Source organism: Columba livia, chromosome 11, assembly GCF_036013475.1.
Source record: "Columba livia isolate bColLiv1 breed racing homer chromosome 11, bColLiv1.pat.W.v2, whole genome shotgun sequence".
Classification (NCBI taxonomy): domain Eukaryota; kingdom Metazoa; phylum Chordata; class Aves; order Columbiformes; family Columbidae; genus Columba; species Columba livia.
The window spans coordinates 12355587-12381979 of NC_088612.1; the positions used below are offsets into that span (position 1 = coordinate 12355587).

At 43.5% G+C, this 26393-nt stretch overlaps 2 protein-coding genes across 12 annotated transcripts in view; both read left to right on the forward strand.

Annotated features, from left to right (window-relative positions):
• Window positions 1-5655, forward strand: part of GLCE (glucuronic acid epimerase) — a 49137-nt gene extending 43482 nt beyond the window's left edge. For all 8 annotated transcript variants that reach the window (XM_065076810.1, XM_065076816.1, XM_065076815.1 and 5 more), the window contains one exon: window positions 1867-5655. In XM_065076810.1, coding sequence (XP_064932882.1) covers window positions 1867-2891 — 1025 coding nt within the window. In that variant the 3' untranslated portion in view covers window positions 2892-5655. The remainder of the gene's footprint in view (window positions 1-1866) is intronic.
• A 1324-nt stretch (window positions 5656-6979) lies between these two features.
• KIF23 (kinesin family member 23) lies at window positions 6980-24169 on the forward strand. 4 transcript variants are annotated; one of them, XM_065076805.1, is made up of 24 exons: window positions 6980-7133; window positions 7260-7326; window positions 7459-7587; window positions 8967-9072; window positions 9686-9822; window positions 10462-10571; window positions 11096-11266; window positions 12245-12286; window positions 12706-12818; window positions 12958-13079; window positions 13636-13738; window positions 13872-13951; window positions 14035-14154; window positions 14672-14831; window positions 15375-15542; window positions 15776-15933; window positions 16312-16485; window positions 17228-17407; window positions 17780-18085; window positions 19991-20221; window positions 21214-21296; window positions 21590-21671; window positions 21778-21848; window positions 23359-24169. In XM_065076805.1, exons 1-24 carry the CDS (start codon window positions 7090-7092, stop codon window positions 23372-23374), a joined length of 2973 nt encoding a protein of 990 aa, XP_064932877.1. In that variant the 5' UTR covers window positions 6980-7089; the 3' UTR covers window positions 23375-24169. The 4 variants fall into 4 exon arrangements, with proteins under 4 accessions (XP_064932877.1, XP_064932879.1, XP_064932878.1 ...); XM_065076807.1 differs by lacking the exon at window positions 17780-18085; XM_065076806.1 differs by lacking the exon at window positions 12245-12286.
• The last annotated feature ends 2224 nt before the right edge of the window (window positions 24170-26393 follow it).

The following is a 26393-nucleotide window of genomic DNA, read 5'->3' on the forward strand; positions in this document are numbered from 1 at the left end:
TAGAAGCAAAAAAAACCCCGACATTACAGAACCAGTTGTAAAGCCTGGAAACTGGCAGTGACATGTGATAAGCAGATGTTGACAGATGATAGATAAGGGCTATTTTCAGCCCATAGCAAGTGCAGCATGTGCAGTTACCCACCCAGACCTCCCATCTCTCTTCTTTGGGCTCCAGCTGTTTTTGCAGAATTTGGGATCTCAGTTCTGGTTAACCCAAGTGAGTATTGGCAGAGGACGGTGAAGTTCTGGGGCTGGGTACAGGTGCTCTGCTTCACCTGCAGACATCCAATGTGCATTTTATTGCCATCTCTTGAATTTACTGTTTTCTGTTTAGTACTTAGCAGGGAAATTCATTATTTCATGCAAGAGTTTCCTTTGTGCTAGGACAGGCTCATTAATAAGGATGTAATGTATTTTTCCTCAATCAATACCCATTAGAATTAATGAGTCCATTACTTAAAGAGACAATGAAGTAATTTTGAGTTGGCACCTTAGGCCTGGGTCTCTAGGGAAAAAATTGTCGAACACTCTTATGTCTTTGTAGTAGATAAATATGGGGAGAGGAAAGGCTGAAAGATCTGTTATGTATTCTCTCCTCATCCTTTATTGATGGCAGAGTAATGTGGGGGCTCGGAGGCCGTGGTTTGCATCCACTCGTCTTCGGTAGCCTTAAGTAATGGATTTATAGGCGTTTATGGCAGTGCAAACAACAAGCAGCCTTTAGTTCTCCTTTGCTTCTTAAAACTCTTTTTCCCCCTCTATTGCAATTCCCTTCATTATCGCACAAGCATTTATTTGCGTGGAACCATAAAACTTATTGACAGACTTTGCGAGTGAGGTTTTTTAATTAGATTTTTCATAGGAGCAAAATGTGTAACAAAGCGCTCAGTTTCTTCTCCTGAAGCAGATGCTGTTCTCCAAAATTCAGAGTAGTGAAGCTTTTACTTTTAAAGGCTGGAAAACATGACATTTAGTCAAAACAATAGGTCCTGTACAATAGCACCATACAGCAAGGGGTGTGCAAGAAATAGCTGACCGTAACTTGAGGTTTGCATGTAAAAACATTTCTAGGGGATAAAGGAAACAATTGCTGCACATGGGAGACTTTTAGTATATAGAAAGCTATTCATTGAAGATGTTTTAGAGTGTTTATCATCCCTCTGTGCCTTCAAAGCTATAGGATTTGCACACAGCCCGACAAAATAATTAGCCCTTTGATCTTCTGGTATAATTTTTTGGGCAGGAGTTGATTTTACATTTTTAAATCCAGCCTGTGAGAGAACACTGGATTTCATTATGTGGTCTTGCCTAGGAGCTTTATTTAATACCTTTTTTTTTTTTTAATTAAACAGAGTTTTGCCAGTGAAGAGGCTAATAAATACTTTAACACATTAGTCTTCCTGTATTATTTTCTTCTTTTCCCCCCATTAAACTGCTTAGCGCATTGTTTTTTGATGCTGTCAGTTTGGCCCCATTGGTGGCTCTTTCCCTTACCCCCAGCCCTGTGGGTCTCTGTTGCATTTCTCCATCAGTCGGGTACCAGAAGATCTGATCAAGCCATCGATCGAGCCCCAGGCACTTCTGCCCTGCAGCAAAGTGCTGCTCTGCGTTAATGTGGGATGCAAACGAGTTCTCCCTGGTGCTGCAGGAGTCGGCCTTCGCTCACGGATTTACTTTTACCCTTAATTAAATAATATATGATAGTGCGCAGAAAGAATGATTGAATTATTGATGGGCTGGCCTAAAAGCTTTTGGATCCTGCCTCGCGAGAGGGTTTACCTCTGGAAGCTGCACTTCATACCTTAAATGTTCTGGAGATACAAGTGCTTTACCGCTGAACGAGGCTTTTGTTTGTTTGTTTTGCAGAAAATACTGATGGGGTATCTCTGCAGCTTGGGAACACCCGAGATTTTATTATTTCTTTTGATCTCAAATTCATAACAAACGGGAGCATTTCCGTGGTTCTCGAGACGACGGAGAAGAACCAGCTCTTCACTGTGCACTACGTGTCCAACACCCAGCTCATCGCTTTCAAGGACCGAGACATCTACTATGGCATTGGGGCCAGGACGGGCTGGAGCACCCTCACCAGAGACCTGCTGACCGACCTGCGCAAAGGCGTCGGGCTCTCCAACACGAAAGCTGTCAAGCAGACCAAAATCATGCCCAAGAGAGTGGTGAGGCTGGTGGCCAAGGGCAGAGGCTTCCTCGATAATGTCACCATCTCGGCCACTGCTCACATGGCGGCTTTTTTCGCCGCCAGCAACTGGCTGGTGAGGAACCAGGATGAGAGGGGTGGCTGGCCCATCATGGTGACAAGGAAACTGGGGGAAGGCTTCAAGTCCTTGGACCCGGGCTGGTACTCGGCCATGGCACAAGGACAGGCCATCTCCACACTGGTGCGGGCCTACCTCCTGACCAAGGACCAGGCATTCCTCAGCTCGGCCCTGCGGGCCACGGCGCCCTACAAGCTGCCATCAGAGCAGCGCGGGGTGAAAGCCGTCTTCATGAACCGGCACGACTGGTATGAGGAGTACCCGACCTCCCCCAGCTCCTTCGTGCTCAACGGCTTCATGTACTCCTTGATCGGGCTGTACGACTTGAAGGAAACAGCCGGGGAGAAGCTGGGGAAGGAGGCGCGGGTGCTGTACGAGCGGGGCATGGAGTCCCTCAAGGCCATGCTTCCCCTCTACGACACTGGCTCGGGGACCATCTACGACCTCCGGCACTTCATGCTGGGCACGGCGCCCAACCTGGCACGCTGGGATTACCACACTACCCACATCAACCAGCTGCAGCTGCTCAGCACCATTGATGAGTCCCCCATCTTCAAAGAGTTTGTCAAGAGGTGGAAGAGTTACCTGCGTGGTGGGCGGGCAAAGCACAACTAGAGCTGGCAACCAAACTGCGGCCCTGCTGCCTCCCTGGGGACAGCTGCAAAGGCTGATTCCTAAATTTTCTAGGGACTGTTTCAAAGAAGTGATCCTTAAAACTGATCTCCTGAAACCATTGCATTCCAGTGGGAAAAGGTTTGGGTTTGATGGGTTGAATTCGGGAACATCACCTGTCCTTAGTGCTCCACTATCTGCACAAAGCAAAACTCCTTTGTGCTTCTGAGTTTGGGGACAGTTTTTGTTTGGTTTTGGTTTTGGTTTGGTTTGGTTTGGTTTTTTTTTTTTACCTTTTTGTAGGAAAATATTTGCAGAAGCCATACAGGTCTCTAAAGTCCAGCACTTGCCTGAAAAATCAGTCTGTGGCCTCTTTTAAAATGGAGTTATATGTGTATATGTTGGAACAGCATAACAGATCATGTGACGTAATGCCATAAGTGTGTATTTACTCGTAGCCTGGGTAGTGGACAGTGTATCTTTCTAAGGGTTTGCTGTTTTTTTAATATGGATTCTTTCTTTTCTTGGGGTGAAATATACACTTTATTTTTTTTTCGGTTCTCTGTCTGGAGATACTTTAGCTGTGTGGTTTCTTTACAGACATGTGGATGGAAAACACACGGACCACGCGCAGGCTTCGCGGCCGTGTCACGTAAGCACAACTCAGTGGGACTCTGGGACGCATGGAGCCCGTGACTGTGTCGCCCCCTTCTGCAGAGCCAAATTTGCTGTCGCCCCTTGGGTTTGCTGGTGCCACCTCCTCCTCGGTAGCTGGAATCTCTTGTCCTGGATCCCAGTGTTTTGTACTGTATTTTTTTAATTCCATCAGAGAAGTTTCTCTGAGCTGTGACAACTTCATTCTTGTCTGGAATTCCTGAGTGTGACCTGGAGCTCATTCTGAGCAGCAAGCAGGAAATTCAATTGGAATTCATCAAGGTTTTCCTATGGTGATTTTCTTCTTTAATCTGCTTGACTATATCAAGCATTCTAAAAATTAAAGTCACCCAGAGGGCTTTCCAGCTCCACCTGTGCTTTAATATCAAGTTTCACCTCCACCAACTGTCTTACTCGTGGTGTGAGGGCTCGTTACATCTCCAGCACCACTTTCCCGGCCGGGCTTTGTGTTGATGGCTCTGCCAGGCCAGCGAGGGCACCCAGCGATAACCCATGTCCCAACCCAAACACTTCCACTGTACTTGTCGGCATGCGGAAGAAACAGTTTCTTTTCCTATTTATCCATGCTTACAACCACAGTTAGTCTGTTGTCTTGCTGTGTAGCATCCTGGTTGAGCCAGAATAAAGCCAACCAATTGCATCATTAGATCGGGGTGTTTCGTTTGGTAGTGCAGCAAGTCTTATTGGCTTTTCTTGGTGTTTGCTGTAAGTCGCAGACTGGAAAGCTCTCGGCGTGAGAAGGACGTAGATGAGCTTTGGGTTTTTTTTTTCCATTCATCCTATTAGTTGTACATGTATGTGGGGGTTAAGCTTAAGATGTTCCTACTGAGGACAAAGTTCATTTGAATCACAGAAAGGCTAGGCACAAGGACAATATGCATCTTGATTATTTCTTTTTTCTTTATTTTTTGATGCTTTTTCTATTTCTCGCGGATATTTGAAACAACTTGTAATTACTTGATCTTTGCAAACGCGTGCTACGATCATCTCAATTAATATGAGACGTGGATGTCACAGGAAGAATTTCAATACCAAAGGTAGCAGAGGTTAATTATTATTTTTTTTTTACGTACACGTGTATACACACAGACACACAAAACCCAGAAAATGTGCTTCCTTTACAAACGACTGGTCCTTACTGCAACACAGAAACATCTTTCTCCTGCATGTTTCTTCCATCTTTTGCCCATTTTGGGTTTGGAGAACCCAGCGAGACTCTTTGGGTGCTGCTCTAGAGACGGCATTGGTGCCTTACAGAGGCCACAATTTCCTCTTTTTTTAAAAAAAAATTAATTAGTGCCAGTTGAAAAATGGCTGCATTGCTGATGTTTCAGTGCTTCGTGAGAGCCGGCCCGGTGGCTTTGGCCATGCCAGCGCCATCGGTCCTGTCACATCACCTCGTCCCCAGCATCTCCATCACGTTTTTGTTGGCCTTAGCACACGTGGAAATTAAACCCAACCGAAGAGAGTCAGTTTGGGGAATTCTCCTGTTATTTTTTTGACTTGTGCAGTGGAAAGAGGATCTTAGGACATCAGTGCCCATGACTTCACAGAGTTCACTTCAGTTGGGTTTTGTTTGTTTGTTTTCGGTCTTCAAACTGACAAAGGTCTTAGGGACTAAGACCCGTTTAATCTCGCCATGGGGCTTTACTGTACATAGACTTCATCGGAAACATGGGTATATGCAAACCAGTGACACAAGCACAACTGTACCATGTGGCAGTGCTGTTTTCCTTGGCCATCCTGCAAGACATTCACTGAAGGCTGCTATTTTGATTCACTTATAATTGTACTTTATTTTTCCTACTTTTATTTTTTTTTTCTGTTACATGTGGGGTATACACCATGTGTTAAATATGCAATAAATTGTTTACAGGATGCCCTTGTGAAGGGTAGTCCTTTGTAAAGCTGTACAGACTTTGCAGGTTAAGCACAATGTGCACACGTTAGTTTTATATACGGCGAGACATGACTTTTTGCAGAGGGAAAGGTTCTACTATGTTTATATACAAAGTAAATGGATCAACGTTTGTGCTTAATGTAAAGCTGCTTTATAAGACTGTAAAATAAATCTTTTTTATCTTAAGACAAAGGTGAGGCATTGTCATTATTTCATTTGGTACCTTCTGCCCTACGTGTGGTTGCAGATGAGCCCTGAGGAGCAGTTGTCTTAATGGTTCTGAGATGCCTCTTTTTGGGAATTCTAGAAGGTTTTTTAGGAAAGATAGAAAATGTTCTTTTTTCAACAGTTAAGAGTTTGCTGATTTAAGGTAAGGAACACAGATCTACATTCTCTGCTCAGTTAAAGTTCACACAGTATGTTGCTGGTATGGGTTATTGCTGCTAAGTGCGTCTCATTTTGGGTTCATATGATTTTTTTGGTTTAACAACAATTTTAACTAACTGTTCGCTAAAAAATGCTCTAACAAAGACAAAAGGTGGGTCTGCTGAGGTTGCTGTAATGTGCAAGAAATGCACCACTCTCTTAATTCCTGTTTTCAACTAAAAAGATGCAAGTCCTATCAAAATTCCCCCCAAAAATCGGGTCTGAGGCCACCTCTGTCTCGGCCGCTCCACACCTGAAGTGACGTTTCCCACCTCAATGCAGAAACGCTGTTAAATCAGGGCTGGTCGGGGGAAAGTTGGTGCCTTGTTGGCTCTAAGTGTGACCTGCACCAGTATGTCCTGTTTGATGTGGCCGTGGATAATTTTGCGTGATTGAAACGCACGGAGCAAATCTGGAGCTGGGCAGAGCTTGGGGGTGGGATCCAGCCGCCTGGGTGAAAACATTGATTTTCATTACTTAGCAGTTTGTTAAAAATATATGAATTGAAAATAGAAGTCGGATTTAAACATGTTGTGTTGGTGATGAACTTGAATGTTTGCTGCTCTGTTTGTGGTGAAAGGAGATACATTTACCATCTGCCCGGAGTGATTGATAACTCCTGCGGATGCGTGGCGCTCCCTGAATGTTAAATAGCTCCTTCAGGACTTCACTAATCTCTTCCCCAAACGGCAGGAGTTGTTTAAATGCCAAGCACTCAGCGATTCTGCCGGTTAAGCGAGGTGCAGTTGTGTGTCGGTGAAGCTCGAATGTTGAAAGACATCCCGGCACTCCCCAGCTTCGATCTTGGGGACGGTAAATATTTTAACAGCTCATCTTGTTGAATTTGTCTCTCTAAGCAGCTTGCCTCGGGGCTCCCGGCCCCTCCCTCCGGGCCCGGGTCCCACTGGGCTCCGGGGCTCCCGGGCCCCCGCCGCTGTCTCCTTGTCCCGGGCGGCCCCACTGGGCCCAGCAGGGGGCGCCCGCGCTCCGGACCGCGCCCGTTGGCGTCGCCATGGCAACGCTTGCGGCCTTGCGTCTCGGGGAGGGGCGGTTGGACGGCCTCGCCGTGACGTAACTACGCGCTGCGCGGTGACGCACGGGGGCGCGGCCGTGCGCGCTGACTGGTTAGATTTGAATCACAGCAGCGCGCGAGCCGCCGGTCGCAGGCGGCGCGGGACCCGGGCGGGAGTGGTCGCCTCCATGGCGACAGCGCGACCCCGCGGGCACGGCGACATGAGGGCGGCGTAAGTCCAACCCAGCCCCTGCTCGGCCTTGGGGCCTCGGTCCCGTCTCGTTCGTTGCGGTTCGGTCCGGCCCCGTCCCGTCTCGTGTGGGGCCGTCCCTCACGCCTTCCCCCCTTCTCCCGGTAGGGCCAGGACGCCGCGCAGGCCGGTGCCCAAGAAGCCGTCCAACCCCAGCCTGAAGGATCCCGTGGGGGTGAGTGCGGGGCCGGCTGGCGCGGAAAAGGGCCGCGGTCCCCCGGGGGGCTGCCCCCTGGAGCTGGGCCGGCCCTCTCCCGCCGGGTCCCCTCTGAGGGGCCCCGGGGCCCGTGTCCCCCCCGTCCCCCAGGTGTACTGCAGGGTGCGACCGCTCAGCCGCCCGGACCAGGAGTGCTGCATCGAGGTGATCAACGAGACCACGGTGCAGATCCACCCGCCCGATGGATACAGGATATTCCGCAACGGGGAGTACCGGGAGGTAACGGCCTGGGGGCGGCGGGGAAAGCCATGCGTGTGCCCCGCCTTGGGGCTGTGCCGGGGGACGGGGCTGAATTGGGCACAGAGGTGCTTTTCCCCGCTGTCGAGGTTTCCTGCTAGCTCGGGGGGGTCTCTTGCAGTGTGTAAATCAGCAGTTTGTGGTTCTGCAACAGCAAGTTTTCCAGACCAGAAAACCACTTAAAGCACAAATGCACCTTTAGCTATCAAATATTTCTTACTCTGTATATGAAAACATCACTTCTGCAGCGTGGAGGGGAGGGCAAAAGGAGCAAAAGCAAGGCTGGCAAATGTTTAGACTGTTTAAAGGACTTTTTCATGTAGGACTACCAGCTCTAAGCTAAACCAGACACAAATGAGTTAAGAGTTGATTTACCCCCAACTTCAGTTGGGTAATAGAAGCAATATTCCCCTGTTTATATCATATATATGGGTGAAAGCTGTAGGTTATGTTTAATATATGAAGTGTAGAAAAGTAGGTAGCAGGTCACAAAACTGTTCATATTGTTCCTTGATCAATACAAATGCTTCTTAAAAGAGGACAGTTTAGGCCATGAGTGCAGCAGAATGAGGAGCCAGAGTAAGGCAGCACTGAACAGGATTCCGTAGTGGAACAGTTAATGCAGGTTCCCAACAGGCTGTTGGAACTCCAAGGGAGACAAGGTCCTAGTGTTTAAAAAACAAAACAAAACAAAAAAGTTAGTTGGAATGCAGAATACTTTGTTTGCGATTTCAGTCTGGGATATTCTTGCAGACAGTACATAAAGTGATCTTCAAAGGCTTAAATAAAATAGGCAAAGGTTAATTAGAACCTTAGTAAACAGATTCTTGCTCACAAATTTTATGTGTTTACAAAAGCAGGTGTTTCAACTGAAAAGTGGCCAGATTCGTATGAAAATGAAAGTATATTGGAGTCTAGACTGGAAAAAGACACAGGTTTAAAACAAAATGATTAAATGCTGGAACAACTCGATTTTGGCCATTGTGGATGTTCCTTTGCTCAGTGCTCGTGTAGATGATGGTAGGAGCTCAAACAGAAATTTGAGGTTGAAGCTGTAAATTGTGAGATTCTCTGGTTGCTGGGGGCTCAGGCTCTGTGATGGTTCTGGTTATTTCTGAACTTAAGCTCTGTGAGAATGAGAGAGTTGCTGCTCTTCATTATGCACGTCTTATTCTCACAGTAGTTCCACTGGAGCAACTGCCCGTGTTCAAACACTGGTAAATTCCAAAAGCAGAATCTTTATCATTCTGATAAGCTGATGGAAAGTGGTTCTAAGGTATGAAATAATGAAGCATTTTGAAGCAACAGACTTCTGGACAGGGATAGTTAAGGTTTAGGGTGGTGTATCTTCTTTCCTTCAGACACAGTACTCGTTTAAAGAAGTGTTCGGCACCCTTGTTGTTCAGAAGAAGCTTTTTGACGTGGTGGCTAAACCTCTAGTGGAAGATCTCATTCGTGGGAAAAATGGTAAGCGAGAACTTTTTCTCTTTTCTGTTTGTTACTGTACTGTTGCAGTTTCTTCTATTGCTGTGATTTCATGTGTCCCAAGGTTTCTTGGCTTGTGTAGAGAAGAACATGGATATCTTGTTTGCAGTGGAGCAGTTGTGCTTCAGCTCCCCTAGACAAGTTCTTGCCTTTTGTTACTTCTAAACCCATTTACCTTTGCTATGATGTGTGTGTTCCTTGTGTCAAGGTCTAACGCTTGTATACACTATTAACTGGATAAGCTTTTTTCTGTAGAAAAGGATGACTTGTCCACCTAAACAATGACTACAGAAATAAATCAGTTTTTAGGCTTGATTTCCTGGGCATGGTTTGATATCATAGTGCTGGTCCTTGAACTGTTTGGGTCAGGTCAGGCTCCTCATTAACAGTTAAAACAAATCAGGTCTCCATATCTGGGATTTAGTGATTTCCTTCCATTTTGGCTTCCAAATGTGCCCTTGACAGAGCAGATGATCAGTACTGCCAGGAGTCATTTTTTTTTCCCAAATATATTTGACCCAAGAAAGACAGGACTCGTGATCATAATTACTTGTTTGGGGGCAGCAGGCATGATTTCATGAATTCCCTTTCCTAGGTCTCCTTTTTACCTATGGTGTGACGGGCAGCGGGAAGACTCACACCATGACAGGATCTCCTGGGGATGGAGGGCTTCTCCCGCGCTGCCTCGACATGATCTTCAACAGCATTGGACCCTTCCAGGCCAAGCGATTTGTGAGTGGCTTTGCACTGAATTCTCTGCGCTGTTGCTTGTAGCAGCCTAAAAACGCTAGAAAAATGTCCTGTTCAACGTATTTCTCTCCTGTCTAATCAGGTGGCTGGAACACTTTAAGAAAACCAGCCCCCATGAAATTTGAAGAGCGGGGCCAAGGAGGCAGGAGTAGTAGTTAGGACAGATATTTCATGAGGATATATGACTTTCTTTATAATTGTTGTTCATTCTTTAATTAACTTTTTTAAAAACAATTAAAAAAAGAAAGAGGAAGCTTCCTGAGTTATGGAATTAAATCCATCTACAAAATTAAAAAGCCCCAGGAAACTATATGTAATCTAGGTGATGTGAAACTTTTCTTATGGCCAAATATCTCTGGGGTTTATGATACATAAATATATTTGAAATCCTACTGGAATGCTTTTCCTCAGTAGTGTACTCGCTTGGAAGCTTTTATGAAATATTATCTTGGAAATATCTGTTTTCTGTCAGATCTACTTCACATTAGCCAGAAGATTGAGTGTTAGTGAGGGGCATGGTATTTCCTGCTTGCTCGACAGCTCGATAAAATAATTTGTTTTGCTGGCCAAGAGCTTATGTTCTCTAGTGTTTGTTGTTATACTGTCTAAACATGCTCACAGGTTTTTAAGCTTGATGACAAGAATGGTGTGGATGTTCAGTGTGAAGTAGATGCTCTATTAGAGCGCCAGAAAAGAGATGCCATGCCTGTTCCAAAAACTCCATCTGGCAAGTAAGTAACTAATGTAACGCACAGAATGAATTTAGTTAATGTAAATGGTATTCTGAAATTGTGGTTTTAACTTACTTTGTTTTCTTTATCCTTCCTTTGAAGAAAGGAATAAAAAATATTAATGGAAAGCTAATGTGTTTTGTGTGGTTTGAGCAATTGCATAACTAAGTATTTATACTAGAAGACTTAAACCAAAGTCTATTTTTTGTACCTGTTAACCCATGAGTTAAATGCTGTGACTTCGTCAAGGGGGAACACTGGGAAGTTACGTTTGGGGATATTTTGCAAGACACTTCTTACTGCACTGACTACAGCAGTGTCAGAGGAGAGTTGATCTACCGACACTTTGAGTGCTTTTTTATATCTAGTGTGACTGGATGCATCGTCACTAATTACAAGTGTTACACTTCCACACTCCAATCATACTATCCATTAGCAGACTTGCTCTCGAACTGCATCACTGGCTGACAAACCAGCTGGCTGCGCACGCTCCATTACAATAACTTATTTTGTGTGTTCAACAGGCGACAAATAGATCCGGAATTTGCTGACATGATCAATGTGCAAGATCACTGCAAAGTGGAAGATGTTGATGAAGATAATGTCTACAGTGTCTTTGTGTCTTATATTGAGATCTACAACAACTACATATACGACCTCTTGGAGGAAGCTCCATTTGAGCCTATAAAACCCAAGTTAGTTCTATGAATACCTTTAATTCTACTTCAGTTACATTTTTGCGGGAACTACAATGTGTCTTTGTGGCTGCATTCCTGGCCAGTCTGGCTCAATTTGTGGAAGTCACTTCAAAAATCACATGGAAAAGGAGATGGCCATGGAGTCCAGACTGTACTATTTACGTGTTCCAAGCACTGATGGTTGTTCTGTTGCTGCTAAGGCTTAGTGCTCCCTTCCTCCTTATAATGGGAGGTTAATAAGCAATTATTTATTAGGCAGTGTGCTGTATCACACTGAGATTCTAAGTCTATTCATGGTATTTTGTGAGTACTGTTCCTAGCAGGTGACAGCAACTTGAAGGGTAAGCCATTCCATAGCTGACTTTTTTCTTCTGGAAAGAGTGTATTGTGCAAAAGATGTTATTTTGTTACTTCATAGTCAATGCAAGTTTGAATATTATTTCACTTGATGCAAATCATTTCCATAGAAACAGAAATTAATAGTCTTATAAATGAAATTCTGGGTGTTTTTGGGAAAGGCATGTGCTTGGCTGATGTCTAAAATCGGTAAATCTTGAGACATTCAGAAAAACAGTCTGCAAATTGAACTTGGAATATATATATATATATATATGTATAATTTTTTTTTTTTAATTCTAAACCCATTAAAGAAAACCCTAGGCCTATCCATCAGTACATGTGTTAATTAAAGAGTTGGCTAGTTTACAAAGACTAACTAGAGCAAAACATGCTATTGGGCTGAAACATCAAGAGCTGTCTCCAGGGTACTGATTTGAAATGAGTTTGAATTTCTGCGAATGCTTTTTGGAGAAGAATAGAATTATTTACTTTAGTCCTATGCTTATGCCCAAAAATCAGCCTATGAAGAATTTTGGACTGTTTCTATTTATAGAAACTACAGTGTGTTATATATGAAAATATTTTAGACACAAGCTGAATTACTTAATATTTTTTTTAACCCTGTTTTTTTGGTAGGTGGAACAATTGCAACACTCCTGTGCGAAATGGTGACTTTATGTATGTGCCTAAGCATATTATTCCAAATACTGAAAAGTCAAATTTTCTTTTAGTAGAGCAGAAAATAAACCCAGATTGGCTCCCTATTTCTTCTTGCTTTGCTAGTGAATATAGAGCGCTGTCGAAGCTGTCTTGCTTCTGTGTGCATGTAGAAAACCGATAGCTGCCATCCAGACCCGTGATTTCCAGTAACAATTGCAATTAAACATAGCTTCTAAATTAAAGCAGTAGCTGAAGTGTAACTAATCTTGGCTGAATGTGTGTCCGTGTACTTGCACTTCCCTTCCATCTGCTGTGTGGATAATTGACAAGAGTCTGAATTTTGTACTTAAACAAAAGCAAATGTGCATGACACGGTGTATTGCTGTACAGAAAACTCCAATCAGTGGTTTTTGTTTTGTTTCCTCCCTGTCCTTCAGACCTCCACAATCAAAAATTCTCCGTGAGGACCAGAATCACAACATGTACGTCATGGGATGCACAGAAGTAGAGGTGAAATCTACAGAAGAAGCTTTTGAAGTATTTTGGAGAGGTAAATCTTAGAATATAACTTGTTAAATTCCCTACAGATGTGTAATCCTTTATCATGCTGAAACCAGAATCGGCTCTGCCAGGTGGCAAGTCTGTTAAATAAAAGAGGTTTTTGGAGGGATTGTTTCTGTTCTGAACAGGTCAGAAGAAGAGGCGGATTGCAGACACCCAGCTGAATCGAGAATCCAGTCGCTCTCACAGTGTTTTTATAATAAAGTTGGCTCAGGCACCACTGGATGCAGATGGAGACAATGTGCTACAGGTGAATTCTGGGGCAGGTGGCTAAACGAGAATTGTGCACACATATGTATGTACGTGTAGGTTAGAAAAGGTGCTCAACCTTGCGGCGTGGCCTACCAAAACAGTTACTGTGTCTCGAGCGTATGACTCTTGCTCATTAGCAATTTCATTTTGAAGGAAATAATAATTATTAAGTTTTGAGTCTTTGCCAGAATTAATCTCCTTTTTGTAATGGAAGTAGAGCATTAAAACAGAGCGTGAAGCTGCCTATTCCTTTGGTTTTTACCTCTGCTTCTTTCGAGCAAACACTGTTCAGAATCTAAAACTTGAATTTTGATATCTATCTTGTGGCCCAGGGCAGAATGGATCTGCTAAATTAATGTTCAAGAAAAAAGCCAGTGGTGCACAGTTGCAGGCATTAAGGGCTATAAAAACACCCTCAGACTTCGTTTAAAGGTGCAACACGTTATTTTTAAATGTGCATGCTGACTCGGGTTTGTGGGGATTGTTCCCCCCCACTTTGTTAGAAGGAATATAGAGCTAATCTTCAGCCTAACGTGATTTGTTTTCTGTAACAGGAGAAAGAGCAGATTACTTTAAGCCAGCTGTCTTTAGTCGATCTGGCTGGAAGTGAACGAACTAATCGAACAAAAGCTGAAGGGAACAGGTTACGAGAAGCAGGTATATATCACCTTTAGACAGAAATCTCAGCAATTTATTCTTAACCAAAACTGTTAAATAATTTGGGAACATGATCCAAGTGGCTGATTACAGTTTTTTTGTCCTTGTGGCTTGTGTTGGGTTTGTTTTTTAGGCAACATTAATCAGTCACTAATGACATTAAGGACATGTATTGAAGTTCTGCGGGAAAACCAGATGTATGGAATGAATAAGGTATGCAACCCGTTATCTAATTATCTTTGATTTGATGAAGACCTGGTGTAATGAAAGCTTAGAGGTCTTTTGTGTACTTTAAGATGGTCCCGTACAGAGATTCCAAATTGACTCACCTCTTCAAGAACTATTTTGACGGTGAAGGAAAAGTGCGGATGATTGTGTGCGTGAATCCGAAAGCTGAGGACTACGAGGAGAGCCTGGTAACTTCCACGCAGATCTTGCCTCATTCCTTCCTGTTCTTTTTCCATGTTTATAACTGAATTACTGTACTTGTTTAGTAGGTGATAGGGATGGTTATTTGCGCACTAGTAATCAAATATAATATTATAAGGCAAATGTGCTCTCCAAGTCTTATTTTTCCTCTTAAAAAATGACAGCTGCTACTTGCTTGTAAGATAGGGAAAGTTTCTCTTATTTACAGAAGTCCAAATACTCACCTGTATTTAGGTACTTAATTGTACTATGACAGTTCTTACATAAACTTAAGCATCTTCACTGTTTCATGGTTCCTTGGGGGCTGAGGTTGGGGAGGTGTTACTAGGAAGGTTTCGGGATGCTCCGCTTCAGAATCGCGAGCTATCGAGCTGGGAGCTATTTGAGATTGTAGCTTGATAACATGTCCTCCAATGCTTTTATTGACCTGAGGTACCACTGTCAAACTTACATGGGGCCACTCCTGGTTGGTTCTGTGGTTAAGCTGCTCTGGTTCTTTTGCAGCAAGTCATGCGCTTTGCAGAGATGACGCAGGAAGTGGAGGTTGCGAGGCCTGTTGACAGGGCCCTGTGTGGGCTGACCCCAGGACGGCGCCTCAGGAACCAGGCGTTCCAGGAGGAGCTCTCGCGCAAGCTAGAGATGCGGGGTGGCCCCATAAATGAAGGTAAGCGCCAGGTGATTATACATTTTTCTGTTGTTAGGTTTGAAGGCTGTTTTCAAACAGGTTTGGGTTTTTTTGAGCCTTGAAAGTGCAAAGGAACTTCACAGAACTGCTGTTGTGAGCCTTCCCTGCCGTAGGTACTGCTCTTTTTATGTTGTGAGTAGTACTGCAGTATGAACCTGGTTCTTGTGTTAAGTCTCGAAGTAATTCTTTGTTATTGGTGATGAGGTGAATTCACGGTCCCATTATTGCAGCTCCTGAAAGGAAAGTGTGCTGAGGCTGATACTTTGATGTTTTTTTGTGTGCTTAGGGCCTACTTTAGAAATCAAGAGTTGCCTGGGGTTATTATAAAGCAATGAATCAAGGATGTACTATTTAATCTTAATACTGTCATCTCTTCTGAAAACTTCTAGTTCTCGTAAATTATTCTACGTTCTGGCTGCTTCGTGATACTGTGAAATGAATGATCTGTGGCTGGGTGTTGTCAAATGGAATTTTCCTGTTCTGTAGCTTGCTGACAGACTTTCTCGGCTTTCAATCTTGCAGAAACAGAAGAGCAATCTGTTGCAGAAATGTTTTTGCAGAGCCTACCCCCATTGCCTTCGTGTGAGCTATTGGACGTTAATGACGATCAAACGCTTCCAAAGCTTATTGAAGTCCTGGAAAAACGCCAGAAACTACGACAAATGTTATCAGAAGAGTTTGCCAAAAATGGTAAGAGTTTGAATATCAGCATGCAGCTAGAGTTTTTTGATGCCCTTATTACTATTCAAAGGATCTCTTCTGTACCAACAGGAAATAAGTATCTTGTCTAGACTGATCATTTAAAAAACCTTTTTTGAGGTAATGAAGTAGGTGTTAGCATTAAATTGATAGGAGAAAAACAGAACTGCTTTTGATATCATGGAGATAGGGTGAGAAGATAAAATATATTGATTCTTTTGCAGTGCTCACATTTAAAACAATGCTGCAAGAATTTGACTCCAGTGTTGTAGCCAAGGAAAACTATCTTCAAGGAAAACTGTCTGAAAAAGACAAAACAATAGCAAGACAGAAAACAGACGTAGAACGCCTGGAGAAGAAAATTAAAACTCTGGAATACAAGGTCAGTTTTTTCATTGTCTAAAGCAAAGCACAAAATGTGTTTTCTGTGTACTGTTTGTCAGGCTTCTAACATCAGAAGCTGCTTGAAAGATGTATATTAGAAACAAGATTAAAAGTATTTTGTGGGGAGCTTTACTGAACACTTGTAGATTTTTGGTTTTCCAATGAGGCGATTCTTAATACTTGAAAATAGGACAACTTTCTTATAAAGTTGTAAAATCTCTGAATTTTTTTGGAACGTGGACTGTTTATCTGGGCACACTTGTACAACAGCTGATATATTCTAGTGTACAGTAACAGAGAAATATAACCGTATATTCTGTGCTTAGATGGTTGTGCTTCTAAGCAGCATAGCCAAGTCCTTCCTCTCTTCCCCCAGATTGAAATTTTAGAGAAAACTACAACAATTTATGAAGAAGATAAGCGTAATCTTCAGCAAGAACTAGAAAGCAAGAGCCAGAAACTGCAACGTCAGGCTTCTGACAAGCGCAGGCTGGAGGCACGGCTGCAAGGCATGGTGGCAGAAACAACCATGAAGTGGGAGAAGGAGTGTGTGAGTACACTGCCGATCTGCTAGAAATGTGTGAGGGAGCAACACTGAGGGGAGCGTTCTCATCCAAAATCCAAAACTCAGCACTATACCAACTACTGGGAAGAAAGTTAACTCAGCTGAAAATGTGTCTTTTTTTATATAGTAGTAGCATGAAGAATGGAGATGTTTGGCTTTAATTACCAACTTGAACAGACATTTTGAACTTTCACAAATATGGTATGGTAAGATAAATTTCTCAGCTGTCTGGTGCAGCTAGAGCTCTTCAGTGCTTAGCCACTTCATTTCTGTATCTGGAATTTGCTCTTTTGGGTTTGTGTCTCTCTGAGGAGTGATGCTCTTGTCCTGTCAGTAGAAGCCTAATGTCAGGTTCTCCCCTTTATCCTCATGCGAACACTTGCTCAGTTATGCACTTGACAAGCAATAAGGAAAATAAATCAGAGAGATTAATTTTTACTATTGCAGGGCTGTTTACTACTTCAGGATTACTGGCAGAACTATAGTTAGACCTGCTCCCATTTGTCATAATTTAGGAAGCAAACCGATTATGACACCAAACATGGTAGTATTTTATAATCCAGAAAGTGGTCTCTTAGCTTTGATATGTCACTCTTTCCTATAGCTTGTATCTCTCTGGGGCAGAGTTTCATTCCATGTGGAATATGCAGTTCTCTTCAGGCTTTCAGCACAATTACTCATGCTTTTGTGGAAGGTACTTCATGCTTTTCCTCCCTTCCCTGGGTAGGAGCGTCGTGTAGCAGCGAAGCAGCTGGAGATGCAGAACAAGCTTTGGGTCAAAGATGAAAAACTGAAGCAACTGAAGGCCATCGTTACTGAACCAAGAAATGAAAAGCCAGAGCGGCCTTCGCGGGAGAGAGACCGAGAGAAGCCCGTCCAGAGATCAGTGTCTCCATCACCAGTGCCTGTAAGTTGCTTTTAAATCACCTCTTGATATAGGGGCAAGTGCATTTAGAAGAATGAACTAAAATGCAGGGCACTTCTACTTTAGTGGCGAGAAAATAGTTCCCAAGCACAGAATTTGGGTAACTGAACTTGCTTTGAACTCTTTCTCTCCTGTTGTATTTATCAGTGCTCTTTATTTGTGCTCTGCCTTCTCATGCCACCAGTACTGGAAGGAGACATGATCCTCCTGCTGTCACTGCAACCCTTGACCTCTCCAAACCCATTAGCTTGACTAGCTGAATTGGCACGCTGCACATTGTCACTGTTCATTGTTTTATTGCCTTATTAATTGTCAGACCTGTGTGTTCACTGATTTCTTTCCTGTTCTCTCTAGATTTCTAGTAACTTTATTACTCAGGTTCCTAACAGCCAGCGGCCTGTGAGCAACCCGCAGCTGCACAGACGTTCTAATTCTTGTAGCAGCATTTCTGTGGCCTCCTGTGTCATGGAGTGGGAGCAGAAAACCCCTTCGCACAAGCACACCAGTGGCACTTCTAATGCGAGGAGTAGACAGCAAGAACCAGAACAAAGTAGAGACTCTAACACCTCAGACAGAAGGCGAGGGATGTGCTGGACTGGAGTCATTGAGGTTCCCAGGCGTAGACATGAGCTAGAAATAGAAGAGGATCAATGCTGCAGGGTTAGTGCTGCTCCTGTCAAAAGCTAAACGTAGTGTTGCTTAGTCTGGCTCAAAAGCTCGTTACAACTGCTCTCTTACATCCAGCACACCTAACATAGATTGGAGTTTTCCCCTAAATGTATTTCTCTTAGAACAATGTGTTTCCGGGTTGAGTCTCACTACTCATTCTACCTGTCGTCTTGACATTTTAAAAACTCCTTAAAAGCAATGTGTGTGTTTCTTGCTAGTGCATAGGTAGCACTTGTGAGGAACTCTGAACTCGCTAGACCTTTTCTCTAGCTGTGAATGTCCTTGTGTTTTAACTTGTGTCCGTCTCCTCCAATCTGTCTCGCAGCCTGCAATGTACCATAGTCTGTTTGGGCAGCTTAAAAGGTGGTTTATGAGCCGTATCTGCAAATATCTCTTGGAAATGGTGCTCGGACCAACATCTTGCTTGTGTAACTGTTAACTTTAACTCTCTTAGAATAGTCTTCCCTAATTTTCATCTCTGCCTTAAAACTGGGGGCTTTGCTTACAGGCGGGAGACTTTTTTATTTTCCTTATTAAACTGATGCGTGCAAATGTTTGTATTGGTGGTGTCTCTATCACGTTGTAGCACCGTTGCAGTGGCTCAGGCAAATCCCAGAGAATTTACCACCTCAGCCTCTCTAGAGAGCTTGAGAGGAGGAAAGTTTATCATGGCATAATTAATTTTTGATCGTTTTCTCAAAATGTCTGTCACTTGCTGGCCTTTTGAAGTCAGGGACCTGCTTTTAAGCAAATACTCTTCCAATTAACTAATACACGAATCGCCGCCAGCAAAGTGAGGAGTGTGGGCTCTGCTGCAGTAAAACGTGAGCAGCAGTATCATGCCCTCTCCTTGGAACGTAATTCCTAAGGCATCTTGGCAGAATTGCTTCAAAACTGTCAATGGAAATAAGTACTTGCCCACTAAAAGAGGGGAAAAATGTATTGACTTTTTTTTTTCAATTTTAATGGAAGATTTTTGCTGAAAGCCACACTTCCCTATATATGTTTAATTTTACAAGCTGCTTGAGACTTGTAAGAGGTTTATCTTTGAAGGGTAGAGCCAATCTTATGTCTGCTGGTCAAGGAAATCTTAACTGGTGCTCATCACCTGAAAATACAGCGGATACAATTCAAATTTGTAGGTTTGGGTTATGTAACCTCGCTGTGAGTCAGAGGAGTCTCAAATTAGTGTGTCGATGGAACAAAGCTTGTAAATATTATTTCAAAAGTCCATTCAAAGGTCTTGAAGGCTCCCAGGTTCTTAAACAGGCTTCCAGATTTTTTTCTGATTTCCCTGAGCAACTGACAATAATGTTCATAAATTAAAAATATACGAACATGAATCATTTCTCATGGGTTTTCAACAGCGGAGCTCAAGTGATAGCAGCAGGGCGGGGGATGCTTTCTCTGCTCTGTTTACTCACAAGTGTCGTGAGGCCTTGTTGGAAATCCATACTCAGCCTGCTTGCTTTGCTGCCTCAGAAATTCATTTTGATCCACGAATGCATCCAGGGAATCATAAATTTCTCTTTTCTGGTTGGTTAATATGTTCGTAACAGTCTGTTTTGAGTTGGAAACTTGGGAGGAGCATTGCCAAACAAACATGTCCTCTTTGAGGAAACTTTGGTATGTGTGGAATGCAACAGATTGGATAACACTCAGCTAAAATTTACAAAAAAAAAAAGCAATTGGCACAGAAATAATCCATTAATACTTTTATGTAAGGCTGTCTATAGTGGTGCCTTACAGGGCACACTCTGAAAGCACCTTAGGAACGAAGCTTTAATCTCTGTACAAACACATCTTAACCAGACCTGCACCGTTCCCCTCTGCTAATGATGTCCTCCGAGATTTACCGTGTGCTGATTTCTTCTGATTCTCTCCTGCTCTGATCAGAACGCGCCTCCGGTTCGCCTCAGACACAGACGCTCACGCTCAGCTGGGGAGCGCTGGGTGGATCACAAACCACCTTCTAACCTGCCCACTGAGACGGTCATGCAGCCGCATGTCCCCCACGCCATCACGGTGGCAGCCGCCAGCGAAAAGGCGCTGGCCAAGTGCGACAAGTACATGTTGACACACCAGGAGCTTGCCTCTGATGGGGAGATTGAGACCAAACTGATTAAGGTAAAGCAAAACTCGCGATAACCTTGTCAATACTATTTCTGGCAGTGCATTTGTGGTCCGGGCTTACTGGCTTGCAAAAGGACATGTTTGACTCAAGCTGCTGAGAGATTTGATTTGAAAGTTTTGTGCTGTTGGATTTAAGGGATTTTTAGAGTCTGAAAATATTTTTCTTGAACTTTGTCATTGCTTCCTATAAACTTGTTTATCCCAGTCGTCGTTTTCCTTGGAAGTAATTAAATTTGTTTTCCCTCTAGTAAAATGCAATAATCCATTTGTAGTGAAAGTTTCTCAGGCTTGTAGCTGCAGCTAATCTGGCGGAGTCGGTCTTGTTGGAGTGATGTTATTTGATTTCCACTAGCGGTATAAGTCAGCTTGCTGCAGTGATGGAAGCTCAAATGCTCCAGGACATAATTTCTAGTAGTCAACTGACAAACAAATTGGTGAGACAGCCTTTGCTTTGAACGCTTGCAATGTTTGTGTCCCAAAACACCAACTGTACCTACCTCAGGCAAACCGAGAGCTCTTTCTAATTTGTAGGAAGAAGCTTTTGGTTCATTTTTCCTATAGCCACAGACCTTCAAATGTTGTCTTTTCTATTTTAGTTTTAAAAAAGCTCTCTCTCCTGGGAGGTAACATCGTAGTTTCTAGAGATATTTTCAAAAGCAAAGCTGATAACGTACCTGTTCATGCTGTGGAATGGAACTATTGAAATGAATCCTGTGACGTGATTTCTGTGGTATTACTTGGTCATCATGATCATACAAAAGTCTTTGTCACTGTAGTGCATGATCATCAGGGTAGATGGTGTTCACTGTTTATTGTCCTGTGTGTAACAAGAGAAGATATATCATGGGGGAGAGGGTACTTGTGCACATGTGCTTGCTGGCTACAAACCTGCAAGGGAATGACAGTTTTAATGTGAAGACCAGCTCTGTAGCCATCGTGCTGACCCAGTGACTGACTGTACCTTGTGAACTGCTTTTGGTTTCCAGGGTGATGTTTTCAAAACCAGAGGTGGTGGACAGGCTGTGCAGTTCACAGAGATAGAGACTCTGAAGCAAGAATCTCCAACGGGGTAAGCTGTGGTCCTGATTTTAGGTTCTGACACTGCTGGAGGTGGGGAACTCCAACAGCGCCTCTGTAAGTGCTTCTGGTCCACATTATGGAAGAGAAAATTGTTGCATCTAACTTGAAATCATGTAAAAGTAACTCAGAGAGGCCTATAGATACTGTAGCTGCTTTTAAGGTTGGTTTGCTGCTAAGAGCAAGGTACTTATTTAGAAAGTATAAGTTGTATTTTTGTTTGTGAAAGTCTGCCAAAATATATGACGGTTGTGAGTATTTTTTCCCCACGTACTCCTCTTTTAGTCGAAAGCGAAGATCTTCCCCTTCCAATCCTGACCCAGCTGAGGATGCTACAGACTCTGCATGGACTGATGTAGAAACCAGAGTAAGTTATAAAGAAAGGGGACATATCATAATTGATCTGGATGAGAATTTGGGGTGATGCTGGGGGGAGGGTTAGCAATGGACTCTGATTTTCTGTGTCCCCTCAGTGTTCTGTGGCAGTGGAGATGAGAGCAGGATCAGCTCTTGGACCTGGATATCAGCATCATGCTCAGCCCAAGTAAGTGCATCTCTCCTGTGCAGCTGGGCTATTGCATTCTCTTTCCTGGTAACATCTCAAGTGTAAGAACTTTATTTTTTCCCCCCCTTGACCTTGCCCTTCCCACTTTATCTTTAGGGTGCATGTCTCTTTTAATACTGTAAGGTAAGTGGGCTTACTCAGTGCTGGAAGATGGTGACAGGATAGATCTGTAGGAGACTGTAAGTGGAATTATTGTCTTTTGGGTAAAACAGTGAGCAGAGTGTCAAGTCTGATCTTGAGCTACCTTGACTATAAGAAGCTGGAGCTGTAGGATGCCCAGCCGGTCTGGAGTGGAACAGGGCGAGGGGTGGCAGTGACAAAGCACTGAGCTGGATCCCTCTCCTGTCCCCCCAGCCTTTATCAGATGCTGTTATAGTAAAGAATTCTCACTTTTGTATGTTTAGATAAATTTAAATTAAACGAGGTTATTTCAGTATGGTGTAGGGAGGAGGGAACTGAGGCAACCATAGAATACACCTAATAGTATAATTGACTGTAGCTAATATTTCAGCTGCTACCTGCTGTGTAGTTAAGGTGCATGCTCAGGAACCATGGGCTTGTGCTAGAAGAAACGTTCCTGTTTTTCAAATGTGAAGATAAGTCTGAATTCTTCAGGGCTGTCTTATTCTTTAATGTGTTGGGATCAATAACAGTGACACACCTGAACACCGATTACCAAACCTGAAGTTCCAATTTCTAGCAAAAAAAGTCCAAATGATCCTGCAGTTTGTGAGGCCGGTACCCAAAACTTGAGCCCTACATCTAACAAAACACTTCACTGACTAAAGAAATGCTTCGGATAGGATAGTTTCGTTAAAGTCAGTGTTGCAGAGCAGAACTCAATCTCCAGATCTGGGCACTTGCAGACAGGTGCTGGCAGTGCTGCCAAGTCACCCGGGCAGCTCAGGGGAAGGAAATTTGCAGATTTGCAATAAATGTTTGCAGGCAGGAGAGAGGCCTGGAGAGGTAAAGAGGTTTCTCTGAAGCCAAAATCAACTGAACTTATTGCTATTATAGAACTATGGTGGAAGGGTATTTTGGAGAGTATCTGAAGTCAGTGATCCCTCTTTCAGATGAAGTGACAAACATGCACCTGTTAGACACTTTATTATATCTCTTACTAGAAACTGGGGCGTGCTCAATGTGGCTACTGCTACTTGCAGCCTTCCTACAACCTTGTAATATTGTAGTAAATCCTTTTGTTTGCCTATGTATTGAGTTTGAGCTTCTATTTATCTAAACTTATTAAACAATAGAAATAAAACTTTGGTTTAGGCTCACGGCTGTTTAAAAAAAGGCAAAATCCACCTGTTTCTTGATTAATAAGCTCTTGAGTTTTCTGATGTTAATTGTAGTATTTCTTAGCATGGGACATGTGAGACTTTGCATGCAGCAGAGCAAGTCAAGAGGCTGGGAACTGCTGTTAAGGAAAACAGCTGCTGTGCAAAATCTGAAAGCTGTTTGTGGCTTTTGTTCTTTTCTCTTTTAGGCGAAGAAAGCCATGAAGTCATTGTGCTGCCTTGGAATCCTCTTGATTTTTATCACTCACGTAAACCCTCTATGCTTGATAAACTTAAACTGTTTTGTTTTCAATAAATGCTGATATTTCTATGATGGCCTGTGCTAGGCATGGATCAAATGGGAGATACCTTTTTCCAATCCCAAAGAAGCCCCTGTGTGGGAGTGTGTATTTTCAGTAGGTGTAGGAGGTTCTGCCATTGTGTCCTCTGGATTTGTGAAGAACTCCTGTCTCATATGTATGAAGCCCTTGTTATTAAGCTGTATCTTTATAGACTAATGACACAAGGCTTTTGCCTTGCATATTTTTTCAACTTTTTCTTTTTATAGTGCAAAATACTTCTGTTCTGGTCTCTATCTCTTCCTGGTCAGGTCCTCTGTTTTGCAGAGGCATAAATGCTGCTATTTATTTAGATGCAGTTAATGCACTTTAACAGTGTTTCTATGCCATTTCCTATTTTATTATAACTAGCAACAGCTTGGTAATATGGATTTCTTCTTGGAAGATATACCTTTGATTGTTTAATATGCAAATCAGCTTGTGAAAACAATTTCTATCTTCAAACCTTCCCAGTAATGAAGCAAGAATACTGAGATGATGGGTAGTGGTGACTTGACATCAGACCTACTCTGTTTTGTAGTGCAAGTAAATAATTTAAAAAGTTTTAAATCTGTAGATATGTGGTGAAAGGGTAATTTGCTCACAGATACGGTGAGAACTTTGTATGTGTGGCTCTGCAAGCATGTTAAAATAAATACTTTTTTTCAATGGCTCTTACAAACCATGTTTGTGTTACGTATGAGTGTGCTAAGCTGCAGAAATGAAGATAAAGCACCACAGCATCTTGACTGTATCTTGTGCAAAGGGCTGTGAATAAATGCACCTTTTGGGAAATTTCTGAAGTTTAATCTGCTTGGATCCCAGGACAGGTTTTGGAGAAGCTTACCTTTGTGTCTGCAAATTGCTTTCCAGGGCAGTTGGTTCCATTTAGAGCAACTGCCTCATTAAGATAGTGAAGCTTTAGGCTTTTTCCAACATAAGAAAAACTTTTGTTACCAAGTAGTTTAAAAACCATTTTTTATAAAGCCATGGGAATTTGGATTTTAAGGAAAGAAGTGACCAATGTGAGTGCCTGTTTGTAGCTGGTATAAACAAATCTATTTTTTAGGTGATCCATGAGAAGCTTTATATTCTAAACAAGCCCCATCTTTTCCATGACTCTTGTAGGGCCACAGCTGGAGCAGAAACCTGTAGAGCAGCAGTGACAGCTGGTGCTTACACCATCCGCTGTGGTGGTCTGGATGCTCACCTGGCTTAATTGTAATCCCTCCACAAAAGCAGGAGGCAGAGCATCACTCTCCTGCCATCTTGAGCAGGCAGCGCCGCTATCGTTTTAGAGACTATGCCATGGTCTGCGTGGCAGGTTTGTGTGTGTGTGTGTGTGTTCAAGATGCTGGTTGAAGTAGTTTTGCTTTTATTTGCTGCCTAATTAGTTAAATGCAATGTCTTAGAATATAGCTAATATAGCATACAGAAAAAAAAATGAGGGCAAGAACCAGCCTGAAGAAACAGCATGGGGTTTGTTGAAGAGGCTTCTGTGAACCGGAGCACAAGGGACAAATGTGCTGGAGCTGCATGGTGAGCTAATGCCGCTAGATGGTGTGAAATAACCATCAGCCTGGATCCCTGTTCTGTGCATGGGGCAGGAATCCCCCCTCTCCACCCTGGGACACCCCTGACCCTGATGGGTCCCCTGCACCACCCATGCTGCTGCCTGGGGGAGGACAGGGACAGTAAGGGCAGCTGACAGAAAGAATGACAAAAGAAACTGAAATCAGGCCTGTGCGTCTATCTTTTGCATCTAAATTAATTCCTTCGCATGCACTAAAATAATTGATCTACTATTAATGATGAGCAAGCTGTCAAAGACATTATCTCTTTGATTTGAATTCAGTCAACCTGTCATCAGTGTAAGTTCTATTGAAAGTGTTACTAGGGAAACCTGGGAGGGGGAGACATGAGAAACTGATATTCAGAACTTTGTGAAGGAAAATATTTAGCTACAGAATATGGCTTTGTTTGGGCTGTTTCAAAAACAATGGGAATGAGGCATTCTAAATTAGCTCTCAAAATGCTGGTTTTTATATTGCTGGTGGCAAAGGATGAGTGGCCAAAGTGCTTATTTCTCAGTCCTTGCCAATTTCTGTATTTTAACACATTAAGTTTTGTAAGAGCTTTGTTCAGAAATTTTGTGTTTTGAAGGCGAAAGCTGTTGAGCACAAAGAAAACAGTTACTGCAGCCACCTCGTCCTCTCATAAAGATTAACCAAAAGCACAAATAGACCTTGCTGAGGAAGAGATCTGTCCTTGCCAGCACTGCGAGGAGGGTGGCAGCCTGGGAACAGCTTCTCTCGAGCTGTGACTTGTTCCTCATGTGCCTCAACTGCCCTTGAGGTCGATTGCTGAGCTAACTGTGCAGCCCTGTGCTGCTGAGCTGAATTGAAGTGTCTGCTCAGGGCTGGTGGTCATCACCCCTGTGCAGCCAACACAGCCTACTGTACCTCTCTCCTATCTTAATTAGTTACATCTTTAATTACTGCCTGGTGGAAAAGGCCCTGGAGGTGTTGGTGATGGTGGCTGAACATGAGCCAGTGTGTGCTCAGGTAGCCAAGAGGCCACCAGCATCCTGGCTGTTACCAGCACTGGTGTGGTTAGCACGCTTAGGGCAGCGGGCACTGGGGAGGCCAAACCTCGGATCCTGGGGTCAGTTTTTGGCCCCTCACACCAAGACACACCTTGAGGTGCTGGAGCAAGTTGAGAGAAGGGAACAGAGCTGGTGAGGGGCTGGAGCACAAGTGTGATGGGAGCGGCTGAGGGACCTGGGGGTTCAGCTGGAGAACAGGAGCTGAGGGGAGACCTTCTGATCTCTGAACTGCCTGAAAGCAGCTTGGAGCCAGGGGGGGTCGGGCTCTGCTCCCCAGGAACAAGCACCAGGATGAGAGGAA

What these genes read in the sequence shown, in the direction of transcription:
- KIF23 (XM_065076805.1), top strand. Translation starts at nt 7,090, where the DNA reads ATGGCGACAGCGCGACCCCGCGGGCACGGCGACATGAGGGCGGC. An exon ending in TGAAGTGGGAGAAGGAGTGT is followed by an intron (nt 16,486 to 17,227) that starts GTGAGTACACTG and finishes TTCCCTGGGTAG; the next exon opens with GAGCGTCGTGTAGCAGCGAA. An exon ending in TTGAGACCAAACTGATTAAG is followed by an intron (nt 20,222 to 21,213) that starts GTAAAGCAAAAC and finishes TTTGGTTTCCAG; the next exon opens with GGTGATGTTTTCAAAACCAG.